Source organism: Mytilus edulis, chromosome 14 (assembly GCF_963676685.1).
Source record: "Mytilus edulis chromosome 14, xbMytEdul2.2, whole genome shotgun sequence".
NCBI classification, from domain to species: Eukaryota; Metazoa; Mollusca; class Bivalvia; order Mytilida; family Mytilidae; genus Mytilus; species Mytilus edulis.
The window spans coordinates 43,684,672-43,711,209 of NC_092357.1; the positions used below are offsets into that span (position 1 = coordinate 43,684,672).

Consider the following 26,538-nt stretch of genomic DNA (forward strand, 5'->3'; position numbering starts at 1 on the left):
AAGAAAAATGGTAGGTTGAACCTGGTTTTACAGCCAGCCAAACATCGCACTCTAATGACATTGTCAAATACATCACCAAAACGAAAAAAAAACACACGAAAGGACTGATAAACGTTTACCTTTAGGCAGCATAAAACTAATACAAAGAAACAAAGAACTGAGGTTACCACTTAATAGTATTGTTTATAATAATGAACTGAGACCGTGTTCACATTGACATAAACTCGGTGTTGTGTTAGTGTAACTCACACGTAAACTAATCAAAATTACGTTCCCATTGATAAAGCTCAATGTTCACATACAGTGTAAAACATGTTTTGTCTACATGCAGTCGATACTCGATGTAGGCCTTGTGTAAATTAAGTGTACACAAAACTAGGCATTTAAAACATTAGTTTACGTGTACACAAATAATTTTTGAATACAACAATTATTAATAAAGTTCTTAACAGAAATATTTGTCTAAACTTGATATATCTATTTGGTTTTTTTAAAACTTAACGTAGCTTCATAAAGCCCTCATCAAGACTCAAAGCAGCATCATTGCCGAACACATAATTCATTTCAAAATTAAGGTCTTTCCAAATCGACTTGACTTGCACAGAAATGTTTGCCACTGATCTTTACTCAAACAACGATTCCCTCATAAATGCATTGTTTGTCTAGTACATGTATCTCGGATCCGTTAAATTACCCTTAACACAAAACAAAAAACATTACCGCCTTCCTTTGCCAAATACTCCTTGAAAAAGAAATATCATTTGAAACAAACAGAAAAGATAGGAATATAGTGATCCCTAATATATCATGCCTTCTTCTTCTTCAATCTCTGTACCGATGTAGTGCATTGGCTTTATGAGAATAAAAATATATATTGTTCGCCTGTAAGCACGCTGCTGCAGCCTACGTTTTCTTATGCTTAATCGAGACATCTTTATTATTTTTAAACTACTGCAAATCATCAAAATGGCTTTCATAAAGAAGCAACCACTTTACTTTAGAAGGGGGGGGGGGGGGGGGGGGGTATTTTGTTAATTTAACTGAGCCAGAAATTTTTCCGCGCAAACGTGTTATTCCGGGTTTTTTTTCGATGCTAGTAATCAATTTTTTTTCCCAACATTTAACACTATGTTGTATAGGGAAATTCTTGATTTAGAATATTTTTGTATCATCTGTAGGACCTTTTTTGTTTTTATCCATTTGGGGTTCCGAATATTTCCATATGTTACCCCCCCGATTTGAAGTCGAATGTTCGTTCCCTTACTGCTAGAAAAGTTGTCCGAAAACTTTGCATTCGGTTCTACGTAATGAACATTTAAATGACATACAGTTTACAAGTGTGAACAAATCTTATGTACAGGTAATTAAACAAGGTGTATAGATGTGAACAAATGTAATGTTAAACCAATTTCCAGTACATTAAACTAATTGTAAACAAGTTTACTGTACATGGCGTTTGGTGTAAACACGGCCTGATATAGACGGCGTTGTGTCAAAATGTTACTTGAACATAGTGTCTTCAAAATTAATTCAACAAGTCCTGACAATACTAAAGCATCTTGTGAATATAACAGCGCGTCATAGAATGTTATGAAAATTTGCATGTCAAAGTACATGATATGGGCACATCTAAATACTTATTCAAAATGTAAAATTCTATATAAAAACGGGACGAAAAATACCAAAGGAACAGTCAAACTCATAAATCGAAAATAAAGTGACAACGCCATGGCCAAAACATAACATACAAACAGACAAATAACAATACACAAAACACAACATAGAAAACTAAAGACTGAGCAACATGAACCCCATCAAATACTTGGGGTGATATCAGGTGCTCCCGAAGGGAAAAGCAGATCCTGCTCTACGTGTGGCACACATCGTGTTGTTCAAGTTATTACAAATCTGGTAAATAGTCTAACTCTAATATTCAGTGTGTGACAGTTACATTTGGAAACATTTCTCCAGGTTGTAACATTTATTCAGAATAATTGTCATCTATTTACGTTTGTGTTTAATTTCGATTATATCGTTATTGCTTTATTATTTGAATATAAAAATTCTAATACAGTTAATTAGCTATTTAAGAAAAAATGAATAGCAAGATAAGCATATTTCGATGTTTTGTATTTCAATGGTTTTTTTCGCAATTAGACGTATCATATGTTTGTAACATACACACCTTGGTTTCCATTCGAACTCTTTATAAAAATGAAAAAAGAATAAATATATTAAGGGGAGGGTATTAAATCAAAAACTCGATGACGTGCTTAAAAAAGGTAAGTTTTGACTTCTGTATTTTAGGAATGTTAAAAACAATAAGTATATGGTATATATATTTAATCTGACAACATTTATTTCAATAGTGTTTTTTTTTCGTTAAATAATATGTGTTTTGGAATGCCACTTTATTTTATAATAAATGAAAAAAGACGAATAGCTGATAGCTTTTTAATTCAACGACAGATCCTGAAACCAGTATAAAAGGTTTGGATATTCACTTATGGAAAACAATAATGCTTATAGAATTCCCTAAATGATTTGGTTAAATGTCAAAGTACTGAGCTTCGGGATTTAAAATCATGCATATATTTATCAAATATTTTCAGAAAATTGTTAACTAAGACAATTTTAGAATGTGACCTTACCAAACAAGACAATTTACCGGATTTGTCATAACATGAGCAACACGACGGGTGCCACATGTGGAGCAGGATGCTTTCCCTTCCGGAACACCTGAGATCAACCCTAGTTTTGATTGGGTACGCCCAACATAGAAAACTAAAGAATAAGCAACACGTACCCGGTACGTGTTGCTTATTCTTTAGTTGTCCATATTATGTCATGTGTACTATTGTTTGTCTGTTTGTCTTTTTAATTTTTAGCCAAAACGTTGTCAGTTTATTGTCGATTTATGAGTATGACTGTTCCTCTGGTATCTTTCGATCCTCATTTAGAAACTGATTATAGGATTCATTAAGATTTAGAGACTAAACGTAGCGATTTCTATGTCATTAATCTAAATTTTTTTTATCATGGAATAAGATGATCAGGTCGACCGCATGTGTATTTGCTGAGCTAACGTATATATCCATTTTTATTTCATAGATATATACATGATATAGTCGCTGACCAGGTGTATACAATCCTCGAATGAGGACACGGGTTCAGCAAACTATATTCTTGCACTTGTCTTAATAAATATTTTTTGGTTCGGTTATTTTTTTTGTTTGTTTTTTTTTTTTTTATAACATTGTGTCTTAATCATATTGAATCACTTGTAATCATTTGTATGTAATTAATGTTGATTGTTCTGCTCCTTTTGGGCGCTTTGATTAGCAATAAAATATATTTGAATTTATATGAAAGACATATAGTCCGGCCAATCGGTGAAAAAAATGCTCAAATAATGAGGAAAGCACCAAATTTTGCATGATGGTACATTTTTGTGTACTCAGCAATATTAGCTACGGACCCACCCTCAACATTCAATATGGCTGCTTATTTCAAGATGGCTGCCATACATTCTAAACTATTTTCCAGTATTGCACAAACCACAGTGGATTTGATGCTGGAAGCACAAACATCAACAAATTTGAATGTTTGGTGTATTTAGCAAGATTTTGTTTTGATCTATCTTTGAAATTCAAAATGGCGGCTAATTTTAAAATGTCCGCCTTGAAAAATAAGCAAATATTCATCATTGACCTGCATTTAAGCATTTTATTGATGTATAATGTCGTTAAGTCTTTTTCCCAGTTCTGCCCTTTTTGATTTTGCCTGGCTTGTCATTTCATACACAAAGTAGTAGCTTTCATAAAAAGCTGCAATAGTAGCTTTCATTAAAACTGCACTATTTGTTGTCTTTGGTCACACATAAAAGCTGTGATTTGGGATTAATCTGCCCCAATATTCAGTGCCTATTTTATTTCTTAGGTCGCAATCATTTGCAATTTGAGATATTAAACTATGAATTGAGAATCATTTAAAGTTTAACACATATCAGTAAAATGGCAGGAGTTGAGGACAACAAGGACAATAACATTTAAATGCCAGAAACTGAATCACTTTAGGATATTGACAAACCCACAACTGAAGACGCTTTAACAGAGGACAACTAAGAAGTGACTATTAGGAAATATAATGTTCAAAGAACAGCTGAGACTAACCGCAATAAAAACAGAGCGAAGCGCCAATTGATAAAATATGTGTTGGTCTCCTTACGATGCAAGCTGAACAAAAAGAGGCAATAAATATTAATAACGAACAGCATTATCTCAGCAACTTTAGCAGTCTGTAGACAGGATAGACCACAAGGCTAGTGGTAATTGCTTGGCGGAATTGATGGTCAGAGAAATTATATAGTCAATGTTGTGGTGAGACGGATAAACAAGCTGACAACAACTAGCGAAGGAGGCTTAGTTCAATTCAAAAGTGCATTTAAACAGCATGGTACCTTCCAACAACTGGCATCTCCAATGCTGACTGCAGTGCCTACTTACGGTATCATCCCCGTCGAGTCAATGGCAAATCCTCCTCCCAAATTTCACTACTGGACGAAAAAAACAACTGTTCATACCAGTAACAGTCTATTCTAAGCTTTTCAAATTTTAATATGTTGATACTGATGACAAAATGGAGGTCAAATTTGATATTGACGATTTTTCGCTTTCACCATTCATCAGTGATATTGCCAGGACACAAATAAATGTTAATAAATCCGGTTTGCTGTCGTTGTGACAGCCTCTTGTTTTTTTTATTCAAATTCAAAATAAATAATTAAAATATTTGTATTTACTGAACATGACCATGCAAATGTGACATTAAAATAGGTAATAATCAGGATGTTAACACTGGATAGGTATTATAAATAATCAGAAATTCTTATATACATGATGTTGCTAATATACAAATTAAGACACAAATAATTCTCAAGCACATTCATTGTAACAAAAAATAAACATTATCGATAACATCAAATTCTGCGTTATTACAATATATATGTTACAGTAAATAGGTGAAATTAGGAATTACATGTAATTACTAAAATTTAGGAATTACATGTAATCCCCGATGTACTTAGTAAATACAAGTAATTCCTGAAACGGCCCAGTTATTACCAGTAATTACTAATTTTAAAATGAATTTTTACACCTATTTACTAACTGTTAAAACAATGTTGTAATATGGTAAGCTGATAAAAAGTTATGGGAATTCTAGCTATAGAATATTCACTCTGTGGTTAAAGTTTTTGAAATTTTAATACCTTTCTTAAACTATACTGGATTTCTACGAAACTTGGACAGAAGCTTGTTTATGATCATAAGTATCCAGAAGTAAATTTTGTAAAAATAAAATTCCATTTTTTCCGTATTTTACTTATAAAGGGACTTAGTTATTCTGCGAGGAAACATTACATTCACTCTGTGGTTAAAGTTTTTAAAATTTTAATAACTTTCATATAAACTATCCCTGATTTGTACCAAACTTGGACAGAAGCTTGTTTATGATCATAAGATAGTATCAAGAAGATAATTTTGTAAAAATAAATTTCCACTTTTCCGTATTTTACTTATAAATGGACTTAGTTTTTTTGCCAGAAACAAAACATTCATTCTGTGGTTTAAGTTTTTAAAATTTTTATAATGTTCTTAAACTATCCTGGATTTCTACCAAACTTGGACAAAAGCTTGTTTCTGATCATAAGATATTATTCAGAAGTAAATTTTGTAAAAGAAAATCCACTTTTTCCGTATTTTACTTATAAATGGACTTAGGTTTTCTTCCAGTTAACATTACATACCGTCTGCAGTTAAAGTTTATAAAACATTTATTAGATTCATAAACTATCCTGGATTTTTACCAAATTTGGAAGCTCTTTCAATAAAAAAAACAGTATCGAGAGGGAAATTTTTATTGATGTTTTTCCTCATTTTTGTTGAGTCTGCAATTAACAGCAAACTGAGTAGGCGAGACACTGGGTTCCGCGGAACCCTTACGAATTTTTTTGTTTGTTAAATCATTAATGAAAATTATATAGGGAAATTATAATTCACTTTTAGCAGTCAATCTGGTTCTATTTTACTAAAATAAGCAGAGAAACATGGTTGATGATTTTTGCACTTGCAAGTGAATAATTGGACCTCATGTGAACTTCAATTCAACACCTAGCTGAAGATAGGTTACCGATGTATTCAGATTTAAAATTGTAAGGGTTTCGCAGAACCCAGTATCTCGCCTACTTTAGCTGTTAGTCGCAGGCTCAACAAAAATGGGGGGAAAATATCAAATATTTTGACTAGTGCTGTAAGAAGCTTCTGTCTTAATTTGGTTAAAATCCAGGATGGTTTATGAAATCTAATAAATGTTTTAAAAAAACTTTATTCGCAGACTGTATGTAATGTTAAGTGGGGGGGGGGGGGGGAAAGTCCATTTATAAGGAATATACCAAAAGGGATTTTTTACTTCTGTATATTATCTTATGATCATAAACAAGCTTCTGTCCAAGTTTGGATATTCTGAGAAAGTTATAAAAAAATTTAAAACTTTAACCACAATGTGAATGTAATGTTAACTGGCATATATAAGTCCATTTATAAGTAAAATACGGAAAAACTTAATGTTATTTTCACAAAATTTACTTCTTGAAAATTATCTCATAATTACAGTCAAGCTTCTGTTCACGTTTGGTAGAAATCCAGGATAATTTAAGAAAGTTATCAAAATTTGAAGACCTTTAACCACATAGTGAATACTTGTGAATGTTACTGACGACAGAATAGTTTGCTGTGTCTCGCTTTTGCGACAAAGGTCGCAGGCTCGACAAAAAGAAACATAATCATAATGACAACATTGAAAGAAAATCAAAAGGAATGGCTTATTCAATCCACAAAAGATTTTTCTTATACAGATAAAAACGGTAATAAAATTTTGTTGCAGGTATATAAGCTGGAGTTTTGAGTTCTTGAAAAACTCATAAAAAAGAGAAACACAAAAATATGAAATGTGACCCTTAACACCATCAAATTGTATAAATTTGTTTGTGAAGAATGTCAGCTTTATCACGACAGTCTGACAAAAGAAGTCGTAAATAAAACTATTTTATAAAAGGAATTTGACTTATGTCATTGGGCAAGTTTATATGCAACAACAACAACAAACAACAAATATTTTATTTGCCAATCACGGCGCCCAAAATGAGCAGAACAATTACAATGTTATTTTCAAACATAATGTAAAGTAAATTAAAAATAGGTTAAAAAGGACATAATATGATTGATTTTGATTTAATTGATCAATATAAAATATTAAAGCAAATGAAGTAAGCAGAGTATGCCTGATGAAGATTGCAATATAAAGAAATTATGAGATTTTAAGAATTATTCAACCAAAATTGGCATTATCAAATGTTTATCATCAAAAAGAGCTGGCAAAGTTGACTATAAACTTCTCACAAATGTATATCTCAATTTTGGATTGATATCATTGTCTTGCATGCTGCAAATGATATTAAGGGAGTTTCAATACTTTAAAAACAACCATTTTTCAGTTTCAATTCACAACCACTAAAGGTGTGCCTTATATTCATTAATCCTTAATTAAGTCAGCCCTTAAATACCTACCCTTTTACTTTCTTATTTTGTATCTTGGATTATATCTTTAATTTTAAAACAAAAATATCAAGTTAGTAAATAGCTGTAAAAATGACAAAAAAAATCAGTGAATACCAGTAATCACTGAAACAACTAGTAAATACATGTAATTACTAAATTGGCTAGTAATTACAGGTATTTACTGAAATGTTTAGTAATTACGTGTAATTCCTAATTTCACCTATTTACTGTAACATATATATTCTATTGATTTCCACGAAGGTCCACGATAAAAAATTGACTTGTCCGCGACCATAATGGACTTTTCGCGGCATATTATCGGTAAAAATTGAATTTCCCCGTCGCGATAGTCCGCGTCTTTAGATGGACTTTGCGGGAATCATCTTGGCGGGAGTGTAGTTTATTGCTTTGGAGATGAAATTTAATCTGTCATTAAATATATTATAAAGGTATTTTGAAGATGATTTTTATAATGATGTTCACAAATTATCATGATTATAATTGTCCTCTTCAAAATAATGATAATTTTATCAAAACAAATTATAATCTAGGAAAAATATGAAACCACAAGATACACTATTATTTTGGATATAAAAATGCATATTTTAAAAGTTATCTGAATATTGATTTCTTAAAAACAATTTGGATAAAAGACTAAATTAAATAAAGAAAGTGTGGTCTGAGCTGCAAAGCATTATTTAATGCAAACTGTAAAAAAGTAAAAAGTATACAGGGTAGCACAAAAGATGTAAAATTTATTAAACCCAAGGATTTAAAACATTAACTAGGAGGGTTAAGTCTTGGAACAGTATATTTACATCACAAAGGTGTATTTATTATATGCACTGGACATAGGGAAAGTCAATAGCATCTATATAGTAACAGTGCATTTATTTATTTATTTTATTTTTTCATTCCTTAAACTTTTCTTTGCCATGTTAACTTTGTAGTATCAATATGTTTCATATTAACATGAACAAAAGAAATAACTTGTTGTGTTTAAGAAAGGAATAACTACATGTATGTCCATGATGTCTGAAAGAATTGATGACATAAAGTATGGTGTGAGCCTCAATAAGACAGTAACCCTTCAATGAAAGTACACAGTCACATTTAAAAAATCATTAATGTAGGGAAAAAGACAACACCATATATACATGATAAATAGAATGTAGACCCCTTAAAAGATTTATTTCTCTTGTTAATAGGGACTTGAAAATAGAATTGTATAAGTGCTAAAAAATTTTTGGTCAATCAAATGAGGATTGCTAATTTTATCTAGGTAAATACAGTTATTGTTATTGACTTTCTTATTGTACAATGTATATACATGTAGTATTACCATGATTACATTTGTATATATATATATTTATTATTAGTTAAAAAATTACTGTACTTCAGTTTACATCTATATCATGTATATTTTTTTTGTAGAATCATACTGAGTATTGGTTTGACCATGAATCCCAATTATAATATGAAGCATGCTACATGTGCACTTTGATGCATAGGAAATATAGATGTCACCGAGTCACTCTTAGAGTGGCAAATTGTGAAACAATTGATTAATTCATTATGTTATGCTAGTTATCTATTGTTTTTGGAAATAATGAACATGATGAATAGGGTGTGCAGCATTATTCCATGATGATGATGTGATATTCTGTTTCAATTGGACAAGAAGAAAATTGTGCCTTGTAAAATTAGGAAACTTACTAATTGTATTAAAGGAGGACCACATTACTGGATGATTAAATACCTTGGATAATCATGATAATTATTAATTGCTATATCAATAGTGAATTTGGAATAACAAAATTTCGTAGTTGCAGTGCATATTAATATTGCAATCATACATGTACATTGTTTCTGAATTCCTTGAAAACCCAGGCGAATTATTCATTTGAAATAGCAAATTGGAATTTATGAAAATTCATAGTTCCAGTGAATACTAATAATAATAGTGCATCACATCTGAATTCATGAATACCTTTAATTAGTGGATAATCAGTGATTTTAATATAAAAACAATATGGATAATGTGAATTTCTAGTTTCAGTGAAATTTATAAAGCAGTACATGTATATCGCATCTGAAGTTTATGTTGGCATTGCAATTGTTAACTACCGCCAGCATGTCCAGGGTGTGTAAAAAGATCCTAACCACCCATGAGGGTCTCGTGCAGTCCTTGTCAATTGTTTAGTGTCAAATGACTGCTTACTGTACTTAAATTAAGTCGGAATTAGAATTGAATAAAAATCTTAATTAGTGGCCAAGTATTTGAAACAAATAAACCATGCATGTACTTTAAAGTGTAATTTTATTATCCCTCCTGCAACAAAAGTTGAAGTAAATGTATGCAAGAAATAGGTATTACAATCTGGCCGTGGCTACAGTGTAACCTTTTGTATTTAAGCTTCACCAGATACTTCTTTATGTTATGAAGTTTCTGTTAGTGACTTGTCCATTGCACTTTACTAAGTTTTCATGGTACACTACAGGTACATGTAACTATTTGAAAAAATAATATTACTGTTTGAACAGTCACCAGCTGGTCACAGTGAAATTCACTATAAGTCTTACATGTATAACATGTATAATAATTGAGTTATTGGTTAAATTTATTTGGTATATATATAGGTATCTTGTAAGGTCTACATTGTACATGTCTCATTGTCTGTCAGACAGGGTTGGCCTGATCTTGACTTCATTTCATGGATCAGTGTAAATTAAGGTTACTTCAGTTACATGTAATTTGTCAATATTGTTTCTCACAAATGTCATATACTACAATGTACAAGCAGTAGGAATAGTAGGTCAACTATATTTGGTGTATGAAATGAGTGTACGGTGAATATGTCTAATTGCAAGACTTACATCGACTTTAATCTCAATGAAAATGTCATGGTTCATTGAACAATGCTTAGTTTTTGTGGTTTGATCTATTTCCAAATGTTTCTCAGATGTCAAGGGTTATCGATAATTGATAATGGAAAGTTTGTGTGATACTTGTACATGTAGTAAAACCTTCATAAATGTAGGCAAAGCAGACATGACATTTCAGCATGTGCACAGTTGCTCTTGTTTACATTTGACACCATTGATCATGTCTACCATGTTGATAAAACAAATGAAGCTGCTTTTTAATAACAAAAGTCTGACAACTATTAACAGTTGTTATAATTCATTTGATAATACTAGGTAATGTAGTCTTGTATAACATGTACATGTATAATATACGATAACCAGAATAAATTGATGTGGTATGAGTTTCAATAAGACGACCATCAACCGTAGACCAAGTGATGTAATTGTAAGAAACTTCACATCCTTCAACAATAAGCAAAATCAGTACCGCATAAGTGTGATAATGAAAAACCTATAACAGGTCTAGCCATATTGGAGGATGTAACTCAATGTAAACAAGTTTAGATAAGAAACCCAAGTTTGATTTTTATACAAAAGCACCATTGCCACACCAGTGATGACACATATACATGTATTGTGGTTAACCAAAGACTTTTTTCTACAAATCCATTCTATCTGCTTTTGAATAAATGCCTTCTAAATATGTATCCCAAGAATATACACTGATATAAGCAACATTTTCCGATTGTTTTCCATAAACACAATCAGCATTACAAAGTCAAACATGTATTATGCACTATTAGTGAGTTGTTTGCTATAATTTAATTATAATATTTATGTTTGGAAGCATATTTTTGGGGTTTTAATTTGCTATGGTTATAAAAACTTCCAGCGAAACAAAATAATAACTGGTGAAATTGAGTAAACTGCAGTGCTATTTGAAAGTGACATCAACACATTGTACATTGTATATACAACTCGTCACATTATATATATATACCTTTATTACACCGATACACCATTAGTCCGACACCCCTATGGTCTGACGCCCCATTAGTCCGACACCCAAATAGTCCGACACGAAATAATTGAACAATATTTTAAATAAATAGTCTGTATTTCAAGAGGTTAATCAAATTATTTTGAATGGATCTTCATGAGAGTCTCAAAATAACATATTCATTAATTACTTACAATGTTATACTTTTGTTTATTGTCCAGTAGCAAATATTACATGCATGTTCAGAACAAGAACAATTTAACAATAAATACACTTGGTAGGTTCTTTAATAGTTGCCATCCGGGATGAAAAGAGTCACTGAATCTTTCACTGAGACTGGACAATGAAAGTAACTTCTATTTTGAATACGGTCAGGATTTTGCCATTCAGGATGTTCAGCAGGCAGAGAAGCAGGATATAATGTCACCAATATTAATGTGACCATTTTAAACTTTCCATTACTGTACTGTCATAGATATAGGAAGATGTGGTGTGTGTGTGTCTATGAGACAACTCTCTATTCAAATAACAATTTATAAAAGTAAACCATTATAGGTCAATGTACGGCCTTCAACACGGAGCCTCGGCTCACACTGAACAAAAAACTATAAAGGGACCAAAAATATTATCAGTACATCTCGTAAAATTATTATTTTTTTTTACTGATTGAATAATATATCACTATTGGACAAGCATTTATATGATTAAATAATTTGAATTTGAAAAATTGAAATGGGGAAAAATATTTTGGATAAACGTTAGTACGGCATATGATCAACTGAAACCACATTAGAGAATTCGATGTCAGTCTATAGAATTTAATAAGACCAGGAGTTTAAAGAATACAACAAGTTCTAAACCGTGACGTGAATAAATAAAAGAAGATTTGATTTCCCTGTCTGAAACAATGCGAGTTTTCTTGTTTGGAACATTTGAACTTTCACTGGCGCTAGTTATTTTGTCGGGTCTTGTACAGTACGTCGATCTACTAGTATCTATAAATACTTTTTTTTACAAAATATGTTTGGTAAATTGGTTGCGAAAAATCCGGTGAAAATATGAAGTTTTCTCGCGAGAGATAATATTTTTACCTCAATCATGAATGCTGAAATGTATTTACATGTATCATGTGTATCAATTACATTTGAACTTTAAATAGATCATTCGGTTCAATATACAGTAAAAAGTCGAGTTAATATCGAACTATTCAAAAATAAAATACGGTAATATAAAATAGATCAAATCAAATTTAGAAAGATTTTAAATTTTTTTTTCATAGCTGCAAAAGATGTGTTAAGGTAGATTCATGGTATACCGCCATCTTGGATTGAACAATCACAGTAAAAAATCGGTCTAGTTATTTGCCTAAATCTGCAAATTTGAAGACAGATTTGCAATTTATTGGTTAGACTGTTTAATAATATAAAGAAAACTTGGCAATTTATTGTATAATCCAAAATATTTAAACAAATATAATTTTTCTTGCTTTTAGAATCATTTTTTTCAAACGAGCCATTTAAGGGAAGATAACTCTTTTAGTAAAAAATTTATACTGGACAGATAGGGAATTTTTTTCTTTTTACTTGTAGCTAGAAAACAAGTTCGGTGACATCATTTTGTCTTTTTATTTTCTTAAAACATATTACAAAACCTATCTTCTCACAATTTTTTTCAAAATTCTATCTCATAGATTTAATTTATGCACACAAATGTGTTTTCCCATGAACAATCTAACCAAATTTAGGCAATTTTCAACGACTCATAGCTTGAAAAATAGCACGGTGACCCCTCCTTTTTATTATATATTTGAAAAGAGCATATTAAAATCTTCATTCTGGCTAAGTATAAGAAAATTCTGTCTCAAAAAATATTTACTTATGATCTACCTTAAATGCTGAACATAGCTTTGAATTTTTTTAATGACTTTTGTATAGAAATCAAAATGGTTAATACGGCAATATTTATAAGCTTTCTAGAAAAAAAAATGTAGCCCCAAATAAAAACTCAGAATAGGCATGATAGGTGTGTGAAATCAGCCCTCAAGAAAATATTAAGCAGTTTAATATGGGGATAAGTTTGACAAGTGTGTGTATTAGGAGTTCCGCGCTAGGTTTAGAGTATATAATGTATATTGACCGTTATTATGAAGTAGTGTGATTCGTAAAACTACGGGTATTGAAAACAACCTTGTATGCATGAATGATTTCACACCTAACTTATTTAAAAAGAAAATAATTAAATATGTTATTTAGATAATATTGAAAAATTGTCAACTGTTAATACAGTTATAAAGATACATTTGGTTACAAATAAATTGGGTAACGTTTTTCTATTTTTCTGTTAGTAGTTATCTATTATCTAGTAAAATTGCAGGTATCTAGTGCTGGTTCCGATTTTATTTGTTCGAAAAGATTAGAGGCGAGGAGTGTAAAAAAAATATAAATTCAGCACATTCACTAAATAACCGAGGAATACAAAAATGTGTTCAGCGGCAAATATTTCAGAATACTATTGTTTTTAAATCAATATGTATCTAAAATTAATGTATTAAATGGAAGTGATAGTTGTTTCTCTTTGTCACAACCTTATATTTCACACGGTAAAATTGTTTCACAAATAATTTAACCATCAGACATTTTGTATCCGTGACTTTAAAGTGTACATGAAGATCAATGTTTGGAAGTTTCTACGCTTATGAATTAGCTATGACTATACAATGGTTGTAGCTATCATATTTCTTTTCCTTTTCTGCGTTTAAACAGTTTATTTATGACTGTTTCAACGGTTTCCGTGTTGGGACAGTTATAAAATAACTGTTACAACTTTCAAATGGTTGCATCAGTTTTATTACGACTGTGACAACTATTTAAGCGTTTAATCAGTTTATTTATGACTGTTGCAACGCTTTTCGAGTTGGGACAGTTGTAAATCAACTGTTACAACTTTGAAATAGTTGTGTTAGTCCTTTAATGACTGTGACAGTTATTTCTTGCGTTGTTGCAGTCGATTTATGTTATAGACAAACACTTTTAAAGTTGGGACAGTTACAAAATAACTGCAGCAGTAAATTTAACAACTGTTACAACTTTAACAAACATTATCAGTCTTAGAACGACTGTTACTGGTATGGACAGTTGTTTTTTCGTCCAGTAGTGTTTATCACTCCACTCCTGGGGCTGTTACATACTTTCCATAACAGCAAGCTGACTCCACTGACCGATCCAGGAAAGGGCAGATGAAACCAAAAGAGTGTGGCAACAGCTCGTCTTCAAACTCTTCATTCAAAAAAATATACTCGATGGCAAGAAATCTTGTTGCAAGAGACCGGAACCGAAGCCTACAGCTCCCAAAAATGCAAATACTCAATTGAGGATCCTTGAATTGAAAGGCGTTCATTTATTAATTTGAACGAACTGCCGGTAGATGACAATGGGAAAACAGGAAAAATGTGTGTAGGCTCCCAGATTGTCAGGCCGATGTTGGCTTTCAGTACTCTCGTAAGGTAAACACAGATGATGATTCCAAGGCCTAAAGAAAAATATTGGAGCAGAGCAGCGCTTCAACAAGGAAGACGATCAAACCAGATTGGAACCGAAGCATTCCTTCGAAGATGTAATTTAAAAGAGTCTGCAAGGCATGTAATAGAGAGGAACCTAGAAATATGAAGGCGTTAAAACAATTGAAAACCTTAAAAGCCAACCAGGTGGCGATATATGGATCAAAAAGTGCCAATTATGGCCATCAGCAAGTCTACTTTACTGATGGCGCAGTATCACCTACCGATAAAGGAAATATGAGCAGTCCTTTGGAAAATGAGGTGCATTAACTCACACAAACTGTTACAAAACTAGCTGATGTTATGCTTTTAACTAATCAGCATAAGCGTGGATTGACCGATCAATATAACCTTGTTCCTTCTGATCAAATAATCATGGAAGATCACCTGATCAATATACACGTGATAACTCTCCTGAGCAATACAATTGCGGTAGATCGCCAGATAGAAATACACCCAAGTTTAATGCACATCGACCAGCAACATCCCCAATAAGACAGAGATAATAAAGTCCTTAAGGACAACGGTTAGCATCTCCACGGACAAACTCCAGAAATCCCGGTTATTTCAGACAACGGTCAATTAACTTCAACAGGATACAGATTAGATCAAAGCGCAACCCCTCCTATATTGTAATCCGACGAACCATTTGAAAGAGCTTAGCAGTACGAGGTACTGTACATGACCAGAAATTGAGCATGATTGTGGACACTGCTGCAAAGATAACATTAGTAAATGAGAAATTAATTCCGGCAGATAATGGAAATTTGGAGACCGTTACGCTACATGGTTTGGTTGAACAGCGTGTTTTGGGGAAGAATATAAAGAACGACTCTCGATATTGATAGAGTAAACATACAATTGGATGTGTGTAAGAGCCATCAACAGACGATGTTATGCTAGATACTTTGGACACACTGAGCGCAGTGATAAATCTGAGTACTCCCACACTCAGTATCAACAATAAAGTGATAAATGCGGCATTTGTTAACAGTAGAAACGAGATTTAAACTCAGCAAATTTGCATAAAACGAACAATCACTCAGAAATGACTGTTTACCGTTTAAACTAATAAAAAAGCTAATTAGGAGTGCATTTTAAGACCATGCTCGTTGACTAGTTGCGAATTGCTTTCGCACGTAGTTGGAAAAGGAAACAGTTGCCCCTAACTATTTTAAATGATGGCAATCGTCTAATGCGCCTGAAGAAAGGTACGCATATTGATTAAATAGAATAGTTTGACGATGTAGTCGGTACGGCAGATGAAAACACGATAAGTGACGTAAGACGTGGCATTGAAGAGACACAAGACAAGGTGCCCTCGGCACTGCCTTAAAGTTCAGATAAGTTACCTAATATTCCACCACATTTAACCTACCTGTATTAACGTTCAATCGACTCGCTTCAACATATGTCATTCCAACCATTAAAACTGAAAGCGTTTAACATGTTTAAAGAACAATTACAATAACATGTAACATATTGATTAACATTTTGAATTTCACTATTTGTTTTTGAACATGTATATGCAGCCATATTTGCAAATATATGCGTTATAGAAATAACCAAATTATTTTTTTTATATTTTAAAATTAATTTATAACAAATTCAAAAACAAGAAAATCATTTTAAAAGAATCATTACTTTAATTTCCTAAATTATATAGAATACCTTGCGGATATTCTTGCTATTTTAACGTTTTTCCGCCATCTTGAATATGGCAGCCATATTGGATTTTCCAGAATGGTTCATAGCTGAAATCAAAGGGTATATGACCAAGATTTACTGTGCAAAGTTTCATGCTTTCCTCATCAAGTGAGCAATTCTGCCCTATATCTGCACCAATCGGCCGGACTAATAGCGATGCAAACTATTAGAGCTTATACGTCAAATATATCTGCAAAAACTAGCGAAAAAAACAACAGCGCAAAAAAAAATTAGGGCAGTAGGAAAAAAGGTTGAACAATTTAAGAATGACTATTTCTAAAGGAGTAAAAAGTTAGCTTTAAAACTTTTATCCTTTTCATCCGGCTTAAATTTGTTTGCAATTAAAATTTAAATTGTAAATATATTTACATAAGAGCTTCTATTAATGCTGTATTTTCCCTGGAAGAAAACAACAGAAAACAGCTGATGCTTACATAAATCAAAATAGGAAGATGTGGTACGAGTGTCAGCAAGACAACTCTCCATACAAGGCATAATGTGTGAAAAGTATGAATTATAAGCCAAAATACAGTCCTCAACACAGAGCCTTAGCTCAAACCAAACAGCAAGTTATAAAAGTCCTCTAAAAAGAACCATTTCAACAAACGACAACCAACACTAGAGTTCTGACTTAGGACAAGACACAATTGCAGTGTGTTTAAACATTTTGTCAGACGCCGACCTACACCATAATCTGGAAAAGCAGTGTAACATTGCAACAAAGACACTTTGAAAAATATCAATTGAAGTGGCACAACTCAATCAAAAAGACATATAAGCGAACACATGTAAAAGAAACATGCATTGTTACCGACTGGATAACGCTACAAAGTGACGTCACATGTAAAAGTGCCGTCATAGGTAGATATCTAAAATTTTGATATAGTTCAAAATGAGGTTTGTAGTAATTGCATTTGATATCTGATATAACAATTACAATTCAATTCAATTAATATAAATTCTGTAAGAATTAGATAATTGATTGTAATATCTAGCTATGTCAAAAATTTCTTCTAAATCAAAAGATAATACAAATCAATCGTGTACGTTAAGTTGCCCCAAACAAAAGTCTTATAAATGAACTGGGTAATTAATTATCTTCACATTTGCTTACGAACATAATATTAAAAACTTAAAATCATAACTACAAACAGTAGCACATTTAACAAAAAAATCGATCAGAATTACAAAAACAACAACATAACTAAATACATTAATATTGGATAACAAAGTATCCTGGCATGTCTTATCCTAATGCAAAATCACACTCAGCAAATCAGTCAAATTCGTGAATAGGTACGTTCGGTACTTAAAATAACAGACGACGTAAAGTGCAAACAAAAATCTTAGACGTGGTAAAAATGACCTTCGTTAACTATTTTGACAGAGTCACATCGTAGGGATCAATCAATTCGTGATGGTGTCCATAACATTTACGGAGTGTCATTTTTAATCGTTTCTCCTCATAACTTTGTGGGGTCAGTGTCTGCGAAAGGCGCACACTCCTGTATATGAAGTTCGTATAGTATGAACATGCACGAGCATAATGTATGAACTAAGATATGTAAACAACTTACGAAGGGACAAAGGGTATGTTACTGTTAAGAAATGGGAAAATTGATAATTTGGAAGTTGAAATCGTCCTGTTTGTCATATATTAGTGGGAAGCTGTCCAGCTGTGTAAATATTGAGAAAAAGATCACGGTGTTTTGACACCATGGACAGTCAAAGAAGGCATACATTGTGCAATGCTTAAATAAAAATATCGACAGGCAGTAGGAAAAATAAGGATTTAACGTTACAATAAATATTAATAATGTTATATATAGCTAAAGCAATCTCTTTATGGTAATAAAAACGTGGAGGTATATTTAAACCTTACCCAACAAAAAAACACATTCGAAAAGCTATGTATAAAATAATAATGAAAAAATCGAAATTGATGCTAATTTAAACAGCATTCAAAGATCTTATACATGTTATAACAACATTACTAAAATAACCTTTACTTATAAGTTTGTTTAAAGGTTCTACGAGTATACGAGGATATCTTTGTGAAAGCTTGCTTTTATCCCTTGTCATGGAATGAAGTGTATATGCTCTAACTATTTATATTAAGTAATAAGATTTTCTATTAAAACAGATGCACATGTGTTTGCATGTGGTTCAATTCGAATGAAATAAACATCCTCAGGAGCAAAGTAATACACAATAAATGAAAAAAGATTAAAATGAGAAATGCAAGAACAGGAAAATTTAGATAACTTGCAAACAGTATTAGTATTTGTACATTGAAGAAACATAAAGAAATATTCATGAAAAAATAACAGTAAAAAATCTTTAGGTCGATCAGGGAACATATGTCACTAAAAGAATACGAAGTAATAGCTTTATTAGTTTATTGCATAATGGTTCGTTCAGCTATATACTTACATTTATCTTTATCTTATTTAAATTTCGTCTGAACATAAGTAAATTTTTTAATCTAGATAGAATTATTGTTTCTATCATAAAAAAAAACCATTACGGAAATACAAATACTTGTGCGATTTTTGTGTTACATGTATTCCCCATTTCCATTCTCAATTTAATTAAGAAAGAAAGCGTTTACTTTGTTTACCTCATTATTCTTTTCATTTGGTTTACAGTTATTCTTTAGTAACATTGTGATGATTCTTGGATTTCTCGTGTGTATCATATTATTACTACAAGCTAAGTGTAATGGTGTGTCCCCCTAAAATTACACAAAAGAAAGCTGCTATTCAAAAATATAAAATGTCGGAGATAATTGATGTTGGTATGCAGAGAATTTGGAAACTCTGCATTTACATGTAGAGCAAATTAGCATTTTTTATATTGCCAAGTTTATGCACTTTAGTTTGGCAAATATTAATGGCATGTTATTTTCTTCAATTCATCACCTCTTCACTTATTCATTATAGTAAAGTGTCAGCAAAAGTATTGAAATACCTTCTTTTTTTATATTGTTCTTATCAGTCGATGCATAATATAAAGACATATAGTCAAATGATCGATTAAGTGTTCATACGTAATTCAACCTAGTGTGCAAAATCTATTATTAGTCACGAAGTTTTCATCCTGATTTACAATCTGGCCGAATGCAGAAGTTGGTTTATGTTCACTGTTCTTTTTTGTCTGATCTATATTTAATCAACTTGTTTGTTTTTGTAAAATTTGGTAAATAATGTTGCTTGTTCGCTACACGTATAACATGTAAGACGTTTAAGATTGGTGTGAGTACATATTGTAAATCGCTCTTTGTCTTTATTGAGGTGACTTTACTACAATTAGTTGTATGTGAAACTTATATGCTAACAATGCGTCATGCGATTAATTCTATGAAAAAAGCTGTAATTTCTAATTAATTCTGCTGTGCATAATATATCTTGGGTGATCTGAAATCTATTAAAAGCATCCATTTTACAGAATGGTGACCAATAACGTTATAATTTTGTATTCCTTAACTTGTCGTTCTAGTATTGTCTTGTTTTTTTTATACATGTATATTATTGATGAGCACACATATATAATGTATATGTAAAGTGTTAAGTATACAATTTTGTTCGAAATGTAAAAATATGCTTTTATTAATTAAAAATACTTTCAAATCTAACCTAGATAAACTTCTAATTTCTACCATAAAAAATACCCATTGCAGAAATACAAATACAAGAGAGGTTAAAGCGTTACATGCATTAAAGAAGAAAGCGTTCATTTTGTTTACCTCATTATTCTTTTCATTTGGTTTACAGTAATACTTTAGTAACGTTGTGATGATTTCTGTAGGTATGTAATGATTTCTACAAGCTAAGTGCAATGGTGTGTCCCCCTATAATGACAAAAAGACAGCTGCTATTCAAATATATGCCTCTATTCATCCATTTATAAATAAAATGTCGGAGAGAATTGATGTTGATATGTACAGATGTTGGAAACTCTGCATTTGCATGTAGAGCAAATCAGCATTTTTTTTATATTGCCAAGTTTATGCACCTTAGTTTGGCAAATATTAATGACATGTTATTTTCTTTTATCATCACCTGTTCACTTATTCATTATAGTAAAATGACAGCAAAATAGCTTCTTTTTTATATGTTTCTTATCAGTGGATGAAAACATATAAAGACATATCAATAAAAAGTTAACACTTCCGGTAAAAAACGATATGGCGTAAAATTCAGAGATGAGTCCTCATTCCTTTCCTCGATGGAAAGTTTTAGATAGATTGATTAAACAAATCAAGGCCACTAAAGTACTCAAACATCTATAGAATTACTTCTTTATGACCGCATAAACATGTTTATTTACAATCACCACCACAAGTACATAAAGCAGTGCACTGGAGACCTTATTTTCCCCATTTCCAAAGACCGTGTCATCTTTTCTTACATCTATAATGTACAAGCTCCTAACAAGATGAAGAGGCATCACAAGAGTTATCCATAAGGGCTCCCATGGATCAAATTTGTCTCTTCGACATTCATAAGCGTCTCGGATAGTTAGCGAAGGAACCAATTCCAAGCTTGTTACTCTTTCACACCCACCATGGTATATTGCACGTGTCATATGCTGGAAAAGACTAAACCGAGTCGTGGGCCGAGAATAGCCTCAATTAGTTTTTTCTCTTCCAAAAACAGATGTTTTCTTGCTTCGTTTACCCCATCTGATAAGAATGTTTGATCTTATATTTTACAGTAAAACCATTTATCGTTCTATCAATGACATTATCAAACCCATATCTGGTGATGTTGGCTGATCAATCATCTTTTAAATTCTAAAGTCACATCTTCAAACGCCATCCATGTCACCAACACAGTCTTTTTTCCTTTTCCAGCAAGCGTGTAATCGCTCAATACGTGGTGCATTTGAAAGGTTATGGAAAGACATATATATCTAATACTTTTCACACTATCAAACACAAGCCAAAGTTCGTCCTCTCCTATATCACGGAATAGTGAAACAGCAATGAGATCAACATCAGTATAGACTTTTCTATTCATGACTTATTTGCATCAGACACATGCATCATGATTCTTGTGTCAGCCTCTTCATGTGAACATGTTGCTAAAGCTTGAATCATCATCATGGTAGTTGTAGCATCTAATGCCTAGGATGTTCTATCGTATCCACCACATGATGATGTTTCTAGTTAAGTACCATGTTCACATTCAGAGACTGACATTAGAATCATGGTGTAAGTGTCTGATGCAGTAAAACACGGACTTTAACGATTCATGATTCGAACTGTCGTTACTGATGATGCTGTCATTACTGTTTCGCTATACCGTGTCATAAGGGTAGACGAACCATGGCTTGTGTTAGGGAGAGCAAAAAGCTTTAGATAAATATCTATCCATGACCTTCCCAACGAGTGATCAAACACACATCCCGTGATCCATGCATTTACCGGTTTTGATACGGTTCTCTGTTTACTTGAAAATGAAACAAAGGCTGCGTGGGAGACATTGATGGCATTTGAAGATGTGACATTAACATTAAGAATGATGATTGGTCAGCCTAATTCAACGTGGTTTTACTGTTAAAACGCACAAACTTATCAGATGGGGTGAATGAAGCAAGAAAATTACTATTTGTGCAGGAAGGGAAGACTATTTGAGTCTATTCCCTCAACTTGGTCAAGTCTGCATGACCATGGCTAAATAGGAGAAGGACAAACAGACAAACAATAGTACACAAGAAACAACATAGAAAACTAAAGTCTAAGGAACACGAACCCCATCAAAACTGGGGATGATCTCATGTGCTCCTGAAGGGTAAGCAGATCCTGCTCCACATGTTGCACCCGTCGTGATGCTCATGTTATTACAAACCCGGTAAATAGTCTGATTCGGTAGGTTACATTCATTAAAAGAGAAGAGGATTCTAGTTACGACGTAGGAAATCATGATAGGAATACAAGCTAGGTAATATCGTCTCAATTATATTAGACAATGCCATTCTGTGTGTTTCCCGTTCAAAATAAGAGGGAAAAGAAGATACAACCTATTTTTAAAAGCAATCTTGTATATGAAAAAACAAAGTATGTTGTTGTATAAAGTCACAAAAAAGAGAGTTTTTAAAAAGAAAAGAAAAATCACAATAATTGGTAATGTAAGGATTTTGATATGAAGACATATCCCATATCTCGATACTAAAATTCTTGGCACTACATATTTATTTGTAATTATAAAACAAGTTGCTTTCTTTAAAAAAAGAAAAGCAATACATGAACCTAAGACCGCTGACTGCCGGGTCACCAAAGATTCATATTGCTGAAATTGTGTTTGCTTTTGAATTGAAATAATTGACTGTGAAATAAGAAGCCATGGCAGTTGAAAATTTTATGTACACCTTCTATTTGAATAGTTATTTTAAAGCTCGACTATTTTATTTTTTTACTAGGGAATGTACATAATGTTTCCGATTATACCCCTTTGACAAATCATAATTTCTACTAACCGGATGACTTATGCAAATTGTGCAAACCTGCTCAGTTTGCTTTATAATGTGGAATTCTGAATGCATTTATTTTATCTATCATATCTTCATATTTTTTTCCCTACATACATGCCTTTATATTCTCAACTCGTATTTGAAGCTGTCTTTACTCATGGTAGATGTTATATGCGGTGAAACCTGTAGCATGCAATTGAGTGGGACCCCTTATGAAGAGACTTATTATGGTCTCATAAAACATCTCAAATTTTAAGGAGATTCCCGATTTTACTTAAATCAATTCAAAAATTCTACAGAGAAACTTAGTCTTGCTGAAGAATTTCTTAATTCAGAAGTTAATACCTGTACACACTTTCAAAATAACCAATTTATATAAAAAGGTATATAGACATGTTCTTAGAGGCATGATATTTTGATTAGTTGTTAGTGTCTTTGAAATAGCTGTCAGGTAACTGCGAGTACTCTCGGATCTGTTCATTGTGTCTTTTTGTGTCAGGATGTATAAGTACTCGGGCACGTCCACTTGTAATTTTTGTCTATCTGATGAGTTAAGCCTTTTTCAACTGATTTTTATAGTTCGTTCTTATGTTGTACTGTTATACCACTGCCCCAGGTTAGTGAGAGGGTTGGGACCCCGCTAACATGTTTAACCCCGCCACATTATTTATTTTATGTGCCTGTCCCAAGTCAGGAGCCTGTAATTCAGTGGTTGTCGTTTGTTTATGTGTTATACATATTTGTTTTTCGTACATTTTTTACCTAAATAAGGCCGTTAGTTTTCTCGTATGAATGGTTTTACATTGTCTTATTGGGGTCTTTTATATCTGACTATGCGTTATGGGCTTTGATCATTGTTGAAGGCCGTACGGTGACCTATAGTTGTTAATGTTTGTGTCATTTTGGTCTTTTGTGGGTAGTTGTCTCATTGGCAATCATACCACATCTTCTTTTTTACATCAAAAGATACAAGAATTAAAATGATGTACGCCAGGCACGACTTCAATAGATACAAAAAAGCAGCAGTGATGCTCGAATAAAAAAGTTAAAAGTCTAAATACATTACAAAGTTAAGGAATCTATTCCTTGGGTAGACAATCCGTAGCTTTTCGAAAAGGTCAAAGTTAATAATAGGACTCAAAAAAGAAACAAAAGAGAAACAACTCAAGGTCAGAATAGAAATGATGACCGTGCTTGAAAGTCACACGTGAAGCTCTTTCTGTCATGTCGTGAATTTAGATAACAAAAACAAAAATAAGCTTTCACGAGTAAATTTAATAGCATTGTATGCAAGTAGTATCTTAGCGCACGAAATAGTAAATAGAAAGCATCTCACTGATACTCAGGAAAAGAATACGCATTTGCATCATCACATATCTTAAACATATAGTTGAATTCGAATGTCAAACGGTCTACATTAAATGTTGTGACTCATGATTCATTGACATTTTATACGGAATTTTTGAGAACGCAAACCGATAGTGTGCTTTTGAAATGTGATCTATAACGTAAATGAATCAAGAGGTGTAGGATCGTTGGTCAACACAATGAATTATTATACAATTTTCAAAACCGTACCATATAGTACAAATATGTAGATGCTATACGATTAAACTATTAAAACAAACAAACAAACAAAAAAATAATATAGCAACCTGTTAAGACCTGTAAAAACGACAGAAAACTTCCGAGTATTTTATTCTGACTTCCGGTCGAGAGATATTGAGTGGCCCATAGACACATCCAAAACTCGCCAATATATAAGCATGAACCCCTCAGGGGGTTCATGCAAAAAAAATACGGATCCGATATGATTGCCATTGAGAAAACTTTCCGCAAGAGCCCAAATGAGACAGAAACTAAGAGCTATGGGTCACCATGCGACCGTCAACAATTAGAAAAGCCTTTACCACGTAATCAGCTATAAAAGGCCCCGACATTACAAATGCAATACAATTCAAACGAGAAAACTAACGACCTTATTTTTGTACAAAAAAAGATTTGAAAAACAAATATGTAACACATCAACAAACGACCACCACTGAATTACAGGCTCCTGACTTGGGACAGGCACATTCATACAGAATGTGGCGGTGTTAAACATGTTAGCGGATAAATCCTCCCCCAAACTGGAACAATGATGTAACAGTACAATCAACATAAGTTCGTTTTCTTTGTTGTATCATTAAACACACAACTTATCAGTTGTCTTTTAAACAGCAAACGCAAGCATACGACATGAAAATAACACTAGCAAGCCTCACCACTTCTCTCGACATTGACACAAATGGCCTTGTATATAGGTTAATATCAATGGTGATAGAGATAAAAGAAAATCAGTTTAAGCTCAAATTTAGATGTTTTTTCTCCATCTTAGTTAGGGTCAAACAGGATTACCAAGGCCTCTAGTTCAACATTTACTATGACAAAACAAAACGGGATGGTCGCCATTGGTCGGTCTGGGTACTTTAGCAACTTAAGTACTCTAACATTATATTCACGATTGAAGGGTACACAGACCTTTGAATAAATGAAAATATGAGACTTTAGTTTTCCATTTCTTTTAAATTTTTGCAGTGATTTCATCTGAATTCAATTATCATTTGAAAATGCTTTGATAAAAAGTGTATTTCCCTATTTATTATTTTACAAAGAACCAATGTACATTTATAATAACATCACTCTGTTTCTTAATATTTACACTGAGAAATAGTATAAGTAAAGCTGTCGTTATTTTTTCAGCGAGAATGTCAAAAAGAGACCAGCCTGTGTCAACGGCTCATTTGGAATTTCAGAGGAAACGAGGAAAGAAGGAATGTCCTGGTTGTAATGACATATTTGGGAAGCAGCATTTCGAAAATCATCGGCTTAAATATTATAATAACAGTATATGGCACTGTAGTAGTAAGACATTGAAAAGTCAGGAAACTTCGATAGATGACAACCAAGAAACAGCAAGCCCCTATTTGGCATCATCAGCTGATGAAAATGACCGACCATTAATTTCTATTATAAAGGCAAAATTAAAAAGCAATTTGCAGGCGCTTAACGACGACTCAGATGAATCCGACAGCGAAGAAGAAGAAATTTGGGACAATGTAACGATCGCAGACATTGATTCTGATTTCAACACAGGGGACGATGCACGTCAATTTCAGACTATAATCGGTGATCATGACAGTAGCCGCTCAAATATGCCTTCCCTTTTAATGTCCTTATTGATTTTTGTGTGTACATGGCAGGCCTGTCACATTATTCCAGATATAGCAATCCAGCGTTTGCTCTCATTTTTCAGCGATTTTTTCAATGCTTTGTCT

General features: G+C 32.5%; 1 protein-coding gene across 1 annotated transcript in view; it reads right to left on the reverse strand.

Moving 5' to 3' along the window:
• Positions 1–21,334, reverse strand: part of LOC139503267 (26S proteasome non-ATPase regulatory subunit 10-like) — a 39,786-nt gene extending 18,452 nt beyond the window's left edge. Inside the window, exons 1-3 of the mRNA XM_071293028.1 lie at positions 21,158–21,334; positions 20,493–20,597; positions 19,368–19,481 (exon numbers count right to left, since the gene is read on the reverse strand). Coding sequence (XP_071149129.1) covers positions 19,368–19,481; positions 20,493–20,597; positions 21,158–21,334 — 396 coding nt within the window. The remainder of the gene's footprint in view (positions 1–19,367; positions 19,482–20,492; positions 20,598–21,157) is intronic.
• Between the last annotated feature and the right edge of the window lie 5,204 nt (positions 21,335–26,538).